Here is a 12393-nt window from a genome sequence, read left to right as displayed (position 1 = left end):
GAAGTATATATTCATCAGGAACTGAAAGTAGAGTTGCCATGAAACTCTGCAGTTCTATTTCACCAAAAAAGGGTTGGCTTTTTTACAAGAAATACAATGCTATCTTGAAAAAAACTACTGTATTTGATGATTAGTGGTACACAAGAGGCTAAACTGTAAAGGAGATAGACTCCTAACTCACCCCCAAAAATCCTTTTCCTATGAACACCAGTTTTCAGACCAGAAGTTTAAGATTCTGCTCAGGACAAAATACCCATATCTAGGTGTTTCAATATTAGCTGGATGTCTAAGCTTCCTGTGTAGTCAATGAAGATCTAGGACAAGATATGGTTGAGTCAACAGTAGCATGCAGCATCTTTTTAGATGCTATTAGGTATGCCATCATCCACTGTTGCTTTAAAAGGGTACAGTTCTCCTGTAAGCCCTCTGCATTACCTGTTCACCCGACACAGATGTCTTGTTACCATAGGGCATCTCAAATAGCACCGAACACACATTTTTATTCAGCTTGATGGAGCGCTCAGTGTAGCTAGAAGAATGGTGCAGCTCACCATGAAGGAGACACATCCATTTCATGTGCTAAATCATTCTCCAGACTTCTCTGACTGTATGGAATAAAGCCCCAGGGCTCAATTCAGTTGCCTAAACACTGGCATCTAGTGCCACATGAGGTACACAAGGGTAACGTGCCTGGTGTCAAAACACCTAGAAGCAAGGTGGACCTAAGTCCTGTGTGATATCTAGCAAATCTGTGCAGATGTTTCAGATGTCATAGGACATCTTATATGTAGGAAACTACATTAAGTACCCTTTGATGGTAGTGGAGTTTAGGCGCTGTTGATGTATACATCTACAAGTTGACACCTACGCTTATGTCCCTTAATATCAGATTTTGTCCCATTCTGGTATTTTCTACAGTCTTGTTCAACATTTGAGAACATTAAAGTTTTCTATCCTTGTTCTTAGCCCTACAGATCATTTCTGAGACAATCTCTGTAAGTTTTCACTGTTGTATTCCCACTTTACTCTTCAGGGTTTATTGAGCTATCAGATGAACACAGTACTATTCCTTTTGCTCAGGAGTAAAAAGGTTCAAGGAGAGCAGGCCAGAACATTTTTTTTTCTATTCAATCCTTTGTTAAACTTACTATATGCATCTACCTGACATGATTACAGATATTGCAAACTTTTAAAATAGACAAACTAGTTTCTTTTGCATGCAAGATCATAAATATTTTTAGTATGTCTTGGTATAGTCAGCTCCCCAAATCAAGACCCAGAAGATCACACAAGCACTGTAAAATCATGAGATATTATAACTAGTAATGATATATTTGAATTTCCTTTTTCTTGCTTTCTGTTATTGTAAACTCCATCACATTTTCATTTCTCTGGCCTTATGAAGACTAGAAATGATGATAAAATGCACACAAAATCTTGAAATCACCTGAGTCCTAAAAGGACTTGAAAGGGCTAAATATACTCTTATCTATATGCTACTGCTGACCTTGTTTTTACTAATATTAAAAACACGACTTAGGATGACCATGATGATGATTATTTTTATTTTCCTGGTATGCCAGGCATTTCTAAAAAAAAAAAAAAAAATTAAAGCGAGGTATGTTTACCTCTTTTTAATGCTAAATTTAAAAGATCCAGATATTACTACAAGTCCAAACTTCAAGAGTCCAAACTCCAAGAGTCTAGTGGTATTATTAATTGATGTCTGCAAAATAGTCCTTGTAAATATTTAATTACCATTTTCCTCTCATTACTAACTGGGGATAAACATAAATTCCTGCTTTGAAAAGTGCCTGGAGACTGATGGATAAACATTCTAAAAGCGAGTTATTTGTTAATAGCCTTTGGGAGACCTTTTATAAAAGACTGGGCCACTCCCAATCTGAGATGGAGACATATTTCCAAATGGAGCTCTCATGTTGGTTAGGACTCCCATATGTTTGGTGTCTTCCCTAGGATACAGTCTTTCCTAGCAAACACAGTTCCCATGTCCAGCAGACAGAAAGATCACCCTGAGAGATATCTTGGAGCCTTTCTCATTGTTTAAACACTTCTGGATCTGCAGGTGGAAGCCAGGCTGGGTGCCCAAAACATCTCAAATGGCTGTAGATACATATGAAATGGTCCTCTAAACTGAGATGAGATTAACCCACTGTAGCTCTGCCTCGCAACTGCATTAATGCATCATTTCAGTAGCTGTTGAATATCACTGAAATTTCAGCTACTTTTTAGTGCAGAAAAACAACAGGAAAAATTCAGTGTTGTCTTGAAAAAAAACCAGCTCATTTGGATGAAAGGTGCAACAGGGTAAATCTATACTAGTAAACTCAACACCACCAGGGCAATGTTGTTGAAACTTGACTATTTTTACTATTAATTGGTTAGGATGATCTGTGAATTTAGCCCGGCTGAACTAGCCCTATGTGAAACATTTCCAGGGCATTGTTTGGGCATTAGCATTGGCCAGGGACTATTCCCAACATCCACCCCGTTGGATGGTCAGAGGGCTTAGCAGCATGGATATGGCCAAACCATGCCAACCGTGCGGAGGGTCAGAGATTGCGCCCTTGGCATTGCTCGATTTCCTAGTATGGATGTGGTCATACATCCATGTGGAATAGCCAGGTCTTGTTCAAGAGTCTGATCTAGAAGAGTGAATAAACCACACTGAACTGGTTTTATTGACCTGGGAAGGGGCAAGCCAAACCTTCTGGGACTGGAAAAGTAGCAATGCTGGAGAGCCTAGGGCACAGATCCTTTCTTGGCCTTTCTGAAGTCAACAACACTGTGTCAATCTGCATCAGCCGAGGATCTGTCCCACGATGGTTCAGAATGGAGACTCCTACCAAAACCAACCTTTGAAGCTGTCTGTAGTCTGCTCTTCAGCTCTACTCTTTTCTTTTCTGTTTCTCCCATAGGTAATAAATAGTTTAGGGAGCAAGTCTTGAATTTCACCATAGCAAAATGAGTGTACTGTAAACTCTTGGATGTATGTGAGTGCATTTATATTTATGTGCATGTGTGTATTTCTTTTTCTGTCTCCTTCCCATTTGTAGTTTGATCACTCATGGTTTTGGAACTCCTGCAATATGTGCTGCCCTAAGCACTTTCCAAACTGTTCTCAGTGAAATGCTGAACTACTTGGAAAAGCACACATCGCACAAAAACGGAGGAGCGGCGGAATCCGGCCAAGGACACGCCAACTCGGAGAAAGCCCCCCTGCGGAAAACTTCAGAGGCTGCTGTGAAAGAGGGCAAAACAGAAAAGACAGACTAGCTACATCAAACAGAATCTATTTCAAGAGAGTCTTGCTGCTGATATTTTTTTTAAATATATATATCATTGAGGGCGATTTATCTCCAGTGGACCAAATCCAAAAAAAGGGGGAAAAAAGAAAAAAAAAGAAAAAATCCAAAAAAAGAAAATAAAAAAGAGAAAGATTAAAACAGAGAGAAAGAGAGAGCGAGAGAGGAAAGTATTCAACCCTAAGAACAGCAGTGTACAGTAATTGTGTGATGAAATTGTCACTTTTTTAAAATTTATGTTGCTCTAAACTACTTTTTCGTGCACGTAGTATTTGATTGTTCTGAATGATACACTAACACTGTTTTTTATAAGCACTTCTGGACTTGGCTGAGGTGGCACATGAAATTTGAAGCACTTTCTTCTCCAGCAGCAGAGTTAGGGCCAGTGCATCGGTTGTGGGACACGCAGTTCCCACACCCTGACTTTGCTTGCATGCTGGATAGATTGAAAGAAGGGCTTCCTCTGATCCATCGGAAATGCCTGATCTACTCACCATTGGGAAAACAATACGGAAACCTGGCAAAAGAGGAATTCTTGGGTCGTGGGACAAATGAACCGTTTGGTGTTTGGGGGCTGCTCATCCCCATGTGGGAATATATAATAAAGCTGCACTGGAATGAGGCCAGAACCTGTTGGGAATCTGTCCTGACCATTCAAGCAGCAGCCGTGGTGTCTCTTGTGAAAAGAGCATGGCAGACTAAAATGAAAAAAAAACCTTGATAGTTTCAATAAGAGCCCTGATCCCTCTGTGAACTTCAGATTAAATGACAGCACGGGCTTCTGTCCTCTACCTTCTCAGCCCCTGGTCCCACAACACTGCAGTCTGCCATACCTGGGTCTCTGTTCAACAGGATCAATGCAGGCAATTGGAGTCACCTTTTGTGTTGCCTTGATTTTATGATGCTTTTTTTTCTTCAACAGCTTGTTTCTGCAGCTTTATTGTCTTTAGCAATCCAGCTGAGGTGCAGAGGTCTAACAGAATCCACTCAGTTACCGAAAATAAAATAAAATACAATAAAATAACATAAAACCAAACTGACAAGTAAGACAGATTGGCTTGGTCCACAACAGCTAAGCGGTAATAACCTTGCTAATGTATTTTTGAAATATTACTTTACCACCTACCACACATCCTCTCACAGAAAACATTGGAGGCATAGTTTGAGCTCAAGCCTCTTTGAGTCAAGAGGTTTTTTCCAGCCGCATTCTAACTTCTTCTTCAACAAGACTTTTATTCCATTCCTGTTCTTGTTTCTCTGACATTACTTTATTGAGAAAGTTAGGAAGGATTGGTATTACAGGGTGGGGTTATGCTGGCCATCTAAACTCCTTTTAAGATCATCAAAACCAGACTTTTTCTTCCAAGGGACAATTAATCTCCTTCTGTGGTAGGAAATAATATAGTTGTCCATGTGTAAATGTTTAGGGCCATTTGAGACCTTTTAGGATATCTAGGACAGCCACAGAGTATTGACAGATATGACATGAAACCTATAGGAGAACTGGACTCACCTGGAGGAGGAGCTGGAGTATCCCAGAAGACAGCACTAGATAACTATGTGTAGCCACTTGACTTGCACACCAAGTTCCTAGGACAGGTAGAAGGGATCATCTGGAAGTGCCTGTCATTCTCCACAGATAATACTTGGAATGTAACAGTGGCATTTTGCATTGTACATGGCTACAACTGGATTAACTACCCTCCTCTCCCTATAATCAGTGGCGAGGAAAAGGCACTTGTAGTGTGCAGTTTATCTCACCTCAAAGTAACGATGAATCATGCCCTGAAAGTGTGTACTTTTCTCAACTAGGTGTAAAGGAAGCCAAGAATAGAAGCGCTTATACACATGTGTCTACATCACAGCTTTCTAGAACTAGTTAGCATGCATTATATCTTGGATGAGCAGCTTTAGACTAAACCTAGGGACTATGACAAATATTTGCTGGCATTTACAGCCATGATGTAGGGAGTCAAACTGAATTAACAAGATCAGCTTTGCCTTCTAAATGTATGGAAGGAAATAGAGCTCTTATGGTGTGATGCTCTTCCTCTTGAGGTCAGTAAGGACATTGTCATCGTGGTGAGAAAACATGCTAGGAAGTAATGAGTCCCTATTCCCTTGCATAAGGAAATCTAAAAAAGAAAAAATAAAATCCTACGATTTGGCCAGATTTGTCCTTGCTCACAGTAGGTATATAACTTAGATACCTACTTTAGTGCTATTTAGGCACCCTTTATGCATTGAGGGAAACAGGTGTATCTCCATGGACCCACCTCCTTAACACACTGAGATCAGCTAAGTGCCTAAAAGAACTTAAACTTTATTGAATGAATTTTTCACTCCAGCGCCTCTGGAGAAGTGTTAAAAACAAATGAATGATCCTCTGAGATGTCTTCAACAGAAACATTGTGGAACTGTTCTAGAACATGAAATACTTGAGTGTGAAAGTAGGTAACTATGATTAAAAGTGAAAAGGAAGCTCATTCTGCTTTTTCTATTGCCCAAACTGAGGGAGATAAAAGGAGGGAGGGAGGGGGGAATTAAAAGTTTGACTATGTCAGACATGCAGATTTGCCACATGAAAAGGTACTGTAAAGCAATTTAATTGTGGTCCTCTCCTTCAAGATGTGGATAAATTTAAATCAGGTTTTGGTGGAGGGAAAAAAGAGAAGAAAAAAGTTTTTTAAATCCTTCTCAATTTTCTTCAATGAAATATCAGCCTTCTGTAGAAGGGGGAATGACTGGCTGGGTAGATTTTTCTGTGAAACTGTTGAGAAAGCAGCATTTTATTACAATCAAAGTCAAATGTTTGATGCTGGAAATAATATGTATACAGCATTTTTTGAAATATTTACCTATTCAGGATATGGTCCAAGGTCCCAACAATAATTTATTTAAAGACTTGCATCTTTTGTTGTTACGTAATCACCACGAGCCTCTGCTCTGCAGGCAACAAATTATTTTTGACCTGATTTTTGACCTTTGATCTATTAATATTAATAAACCTGAGCACTCTTGAAGCCCCAGAACTTCCAGCTTTTGACTGAATAACCACTACATATTTTTGGTGAGGTTCAATACAGATCTAATTCAACCTGATGAAACTGCTTTATAATCTTACCATTAAGAGGCTACCTGCATTTACATCCCAAACTTTCTGGTTTTTCCTGTAGTATATTAGCACATTTTAAAAGCAAAATTCTTTTTAAAAAGTAGCTGCAAGTTTGCTGATGTTCACAGGCTCTCTGTTTTTTATTTTTCATTGTACTCAATAATTTTATTGAGAGAAAAAAATAATTATTACTGCCTTTTCTGCTGAACTAGCTATCAGAGGAGTTTAGTGTCAAAATGCCTCTGGTTTTTGAAACTGGAACTTTCAGTGTGGTGTTAAGCAATGAATTCACTTATGTTCCTGTTAAAATCTCAGCCTAAGGTCTCATCCACTTGTATCTGCACAATGTTTCCATGATGTCTTTTTTTTATTATTTTCTTAGTCCTTGTCTCTATGGAAATGTTGCCATCTCAAAACACATTCGTGAATTAGATCAGCTGGAAGGAAGGGCATGGTTCGAAGTTAGTGAGTGTTCACTGGTAGCAAATTCAAGTATATTTGTACCTTTTTGACTTTGAAATTAATCTGATCTGAAAAAAAAGTTCTTCCTTTGAGAGATCATGGAATTGTTTATTCCATTCAGGTCAAAAACATCAAAGGAGTACAGAAAATTGTCCAAACTTCCATGGCCAGGGCAATGAATCATTATGATTTTTGAAACCCTGAAAACAGATTCACAGCTCAAGGGCTGTCTGAGTATTTGGATCCTGTTGTACTTCAGCCCATTGCTGAGCTTTGTATGCATTACAACTTTCCCACCACCAATCTCAAAACATTTTAAGTCCCTGATCTTCCTTCTTATACTAAGCCCTGAAACATTTGATTCGCAAAGACCAGCTGTTGATACTCGGATTTATTAGCAAATTACTCATGAAGTAAACACACAGACTAACCACATGCCTTTCTTTCTAGAGCAAGGTGTTACTCACTGTGATACAAACAGCTCATGTGTTGACTAAGCTTAGAAGGTAAGCCTCTGGCAGAGCTAGGAGTGCCATTCTCTCCTCCAACCTCTGCCCTAAGATTCGGATCTCTGTTCACACAGTCCTCCACTAGTATCAGTCCATGGCAGAGATGTGTAGTAAAGGGAGAGTTTTTATGCAGATGATGAGAACTGGAACAGCATTTGTATGGCCTGTAAAGGGGAGTGAACCACAGACAAGCAGTGATGACCCTGCCACCTACAACTGAAGACTGTCAAGAATTTTGTCCTTCATGCTGCCATCTTAAACCCTAACTCCTTCTAGGTGTCATTCTGTTGCCTTGGAGAACTGGCACAAGGGGTGAATTTGGACATTTAATTTACTTCTTTTTTAAAGATAAACTCCAACATTCATTGGGAAAAGACTTCAGCTCTCCAAATCAACAAGGAATCTGCTCTTTGAAGCTTCTCTTTAACTTTTCCTAGAAACAAAAAAATCTGCTATGAAGCAGGCACAATGTATAGTCCTTCCAAATCCTGGACCTCTGTGTAAATATTCCCCCAGCTTATCTCTTCCTTTGAACGTGACTCAGTGGCACAGCTGCGGCTCACAATTTTGCAGCAAGGCTGAAGAAGGGCTGCTTTATTGTCCTAAGAGCCAATTTCTCTCACTGCTTTTGTTTGTTTGTTTGTTTCCTAATACCAACAAGCAGTTTTGGTCTGAGATGTCTTAGGTATCCAAAAGGGCTGCTGATGAATTCCAAGGTCATTTGCCTTTCGTTAATCCTTTGGAGAGATAGTTCTGCTGCTCTAATTCTTTACTTTTAAGGACAAGAAAAAACAGCATTAATAGAAGACACAAGCCTGCAACACAAGGAAGAATCAATAAACATAATTATACAGGAACTGTACTTATACAAATATCCTCTGCCTCTGCCCTCATTACAGGTCCAACAAGACTTCAAGTACAGCTGTGTGGGTAATGGGGGAGGAAGATAAAGTAATTTTCCTTTGCCAGGTGAAAGTCATTTAGAGAGGTCTGATCTTTTTTTATTGCTATTCTTTACTTTTCTTTATTTTGTACAATTACTTCTGTTCTGTACAGCAGCTGTTGTGATTGTATTTAAATGTGAGTGCGCACTTGGTCACCAACAAACAATGTCCTACTTATTGGTTTGGGGTTTTAGTTTGTTTTGGGTTTTTTTCCTTCCACTTAATTTAACTTAATTTATAATTCAGTGGTGAAAAACATAATCTTTTATATTTCTATTTCCTATACAAGCTACCTGTTTTACATATGTCTATGAAGATAATGGCCACATTTGATCAAACATTTCACGGCAATAAAATCTATGTTGATTTAACCCTGATTTGTCTGGTGCTTGAAAATAATTTCCATTTCTGGACAATTAAACAGTCAAACCTGGCTAGGAAGCGGATCTACGACATTACAGGACCTAGAACTTCCATCCAATAGATAAGACATACAAAGTAGAGGAACAACAATAATCCTATTCCCATATTACAGCAAGGAAATAAGTTTATATAGAGATTAAAGGTGGGATTTATCCCACCTAGTTGTAGCTATATTAAATAGTTATCTCTTCTAGAATCTGTTAACCAGATTTAATGCTTGTTGCATCAAGAGAAAGATATAATGCAAGGCAATTTATGCTGTCCTAAAGCAGGAATCCAAACTAGTTGGGATGATTTACATTAGATTAGTTTCTCTCAGTTGACCACAGCTGAAAAGTGGTTGGAATCCTAGTCCCTATCCATTGACAACGGACACAACCTAGAAAACTTGCTAACCCCGGATACTTAATATTTAGATGACCAGACTACATTGAGATGTATGCCCTCAGAAGAGCCTTGCTGATGATTGCATAGAAAGGCTGTGACAATACTAGCGATCAAATCCACATCTCCACAGTCTCAAATTAATTCTTTAATCTTCTCTCTGAAAGCTTACGACAGTTCATTTCCAACTCCTACTTCAGCCAAGGGTGTGGGTTCACTGCCAACACTCCCGCTCTGGAATTTGATCCCAGTGTTGTGGCTCAAGGTTTGACTCTTCCCAGGCAGAAACAACAAGAGTCAAAAAGAAGGCTTTAGATGCAAATAGCATCCTCTTTCAGGTATGACTTGAAGAAACTCCAGCTTAGATGTTTAGCCAAACTTTCCAAAACAAATGGATCTGAAAAGTTTTACTGAGAAAAAAAAATAATCCAAAAATATGTGTTTTTTTAAAGCAATTTCCTAGACATGCTCAGTTTCAAAACTGTTTGGGAACCTGATCTCAACCCTTCTTTCTGTGTTGTTTCAGCGCTTGCAAAAATGGCTTTATGAGTAATTCTAGACAATGACACACCAAGGGCAAAGCTGCAATGGCAGAAACTTCAGAAGGATTCCAGGCGAAAAAGGAAATGGTTTAGGAGGCAGTTCCCTCATGTTTAAACTTGGTTTATCCAACCCCCACCTCTGTTCCCTAACAAATGAACTCTCAATAATTAATATTACCCCTCTAATCTTCTGGGAAGTATGATTTCCCAGGTGCTATAGTGAATTCCTCTGATCAGTTCTGTATGTGCTCTTCTCCAAAGTCAGAGGAAACACAACTGTGACAAATTCATCAGTATTTTAAATACAGTCACATGAGAGGTTGCCTCTCCTATCTCTCTTCACTTTGGTGTGTAAATTTTCCACTCACTCCATTAAAACAGAAAGAAGACAAACCCACTGAGATTTGCGGAAGTGCAGTGCCCAAATACATGTCAATGTGCACAAGTAGCCTCTAATTTTTAGACACTGCAACATACAAGAAGATGAAAAGGAAAAAGTAATAGGAAAAATATCCATCTCTATTAGATTTTATATGCAAAATGCATATAGAGAGCTTGGGCAAATTTGCATTCAAAGTAAGTGACCAGGCAAAAAAAGGACCAAATCTGTAAAATGCTGAGTGTCCTGAAGCCCCAGAATTAGCAGAACCAATGAAGTATGTATGGTAATATTTGTCCACGTGTTCAATAAGAGAACTCCCACTTATGTTAGAGAGGCTGAGTGTTCACTTATATTTTGCTGGAAAATCCAGTTTAGTTTCTAGGTAGGCACTAAAAGCAAAATCTAGCAAAATGTCTAGCCTCTTAAGTGCTGTTTAGGTTCATCTTCCTGTAGAACAGACATGAACAAGAAATCAATGGGAACTCCAAGCCTTAATGGAAAGGGCATTATGCTTTGGGCACAGTTTATGTTGGTTATTTGAATGGAAAGATATTTGAATTAGCAGTATATAAATGCAGCTTCTGAAGCAACTCAAAATGTCAAGCTTTTGGAGAAAGGATTACTCTGATTACACCACAGCATGGGACAGAGTTCTGCTCATTCGGGATCTAGCGTACTAGGCAGAGCCACACAAAGACAACCAAGACACAGTTCGCTGTCATTTCATACCAAGAGACATACTGGAGGCATGAATCAATCACCCACATATAAGCATCAAGTGACATTTTAGACAGCCCTGTCTATCCTGCCTGGCTTCCCACTGCTTCTCCAGAAGGATCAAGGTCTCACAGCTTCACTGTATCTGTCAGTCCTTTGTGTATATCTTGGATACTCAAGGAAACCTGAAATAGTACCGGGCATCACCTTTCAGCAAGCATACGTGTACAGTACGCTCTACACATACAGTCTACGCTCACAGTAGCACCCCTTCGATTCAGTGGCCCACACCTAGGCATCTGCTGCCATCTCAGCAGCCCAGGAATATTCTGCTTGGTGTCTATCTGCCACTCCAGAAGAGAACAGGCTTCCCACAGATCCCTGTGGATCCATCTTAGCAATGTATATAAATACCTGACGGGGGGAGTAAACACGGCAGGACCAGACTCTGCTCGGTAGTGTTCAGTGACACTACAAGAGGTGATGAACACAAACTGAAATACAAGAAAATCCACTGAAACATAAGAAAAAGTTTTTTACTGTGATTTTATTTGAACTCTGGATGAGGTTGCCCAGAGAGGTTGTGGAGTCTCCGTCCTTGAAGATACTCAGAGGCTGACAAGACATGGCCCTGAGCAACGTGCTAAAGATGACCTGCTTTGAGTAGGGCAGGTGGACTAAATGATCTTGAGGGTCCCTTTCTAACCTCAGCTAGTCTGTGATTCTGTGAACCCTTTGGGCTCAGTTCTGTTGACCACACACGGGCCCTAACAGCTTTTGAAATAAATAAGATATCCTGCCTGGTCTGTATGCACTTTTGCAGAAAGGATGTACGTCACATTTTCCAGCCTCACTCTGATTCCTTAGATACTCTAGTCCATAAATGCATGAAACTGTAAAAAGTGCAGCTGCCTTGCATTCAGTTACGTCTTGGTACCTGTGCCAACACAAGCCAATGTACTGGTGGCACATGCACAAAGAGCTTCATCACCCTATGAAACTCAACTTCTCCATCTAAAGCCTTAGGACTGGACATGTAATGGCAAGAGGATGAGTCCCATTACTGTTATCACCTAGAGCTATCTAATTTTCACATTATCATTATTATTACTATTATTATTTTTTTTTAATGCATTTAACACAAATATTAATGAACCACTCTGGGCCACCATTATGGCCAGCTAAATTAAGGAGTTATCAAAGCACTGAGCCTTTACCAATTAATATACACTGTGAAGCCAGTAATAAAACTACACAGAAAATTAGGAATGGTCAGTAAAGAGCATATTAGTGGAACTGGATGCACTGTGAATAAACTGCTGGAAGTATGCCAAGATATTATCACCTTATTTGTCAAACTTGGATCTGGGAAATAAGTGGGAAAACTTTCCCTTGAAAATTGCCTATGTTAGGAAAATAAGAATGAAAGACAAACAAACAAACCTTTATTCACCAGAAAAAATGTTCCACAATAAACTAGGGAAAGATGTATCAGGGAAACAGCTTAAAAAGCAAAATAATTATTTTGATTCAGATTGAAAGGGATTAGGATGAAGTTTCTCTCCCTTTACTCCTGTCAATTGAAACTG

General features: G+C 39.3%; 1 protein-coding gene across 1 annotated transcript in view; it reads left to right on the top strand.

The window, feature by feature from the left end:
- The window catches only part of TFAP2D (transcription factor AP-2 delta), a 48827-nt gene extending 45328 nt beyond the window's left edge, over positions 1 to 3499 (top strand). Inside the window, exon 8 of the mRNA XM_075049824.1 lies at positions 3078 to 3499. Within this exon, the coding sequence (XP_074905925.1) occupies positions 3078 to 3297 (220 nt within the window). The 3' untranslated portion in view covers positions 3298 to 3499. The remainder of the gene's footprint in view (positions 1 to 3077) is intronic.
- The last annotated feature ends 8894 nt before the right edge of the window (positions 3500 to 12393 follow it).

This window comes from Buteo buteo, chromosome 17 (genome assembly GCF_964188355.1).
Source record: "Buteo buteo chromosome 17, bButBut1.hap1.1, whole genome shotgun sequence".
Classification (NCBI taxonomy): domain Eukaryota; kingdom Metazoa; phylum Chordata; class Aves; order Accipitriformes; family Accipitridae; genus Buteo; species Buteo buteo.
The sequence above is the reverse complement of the archived record's forward strand: the minus strand, read 5'-3'. Positions and strand labels throughout refer to the sequence as shown.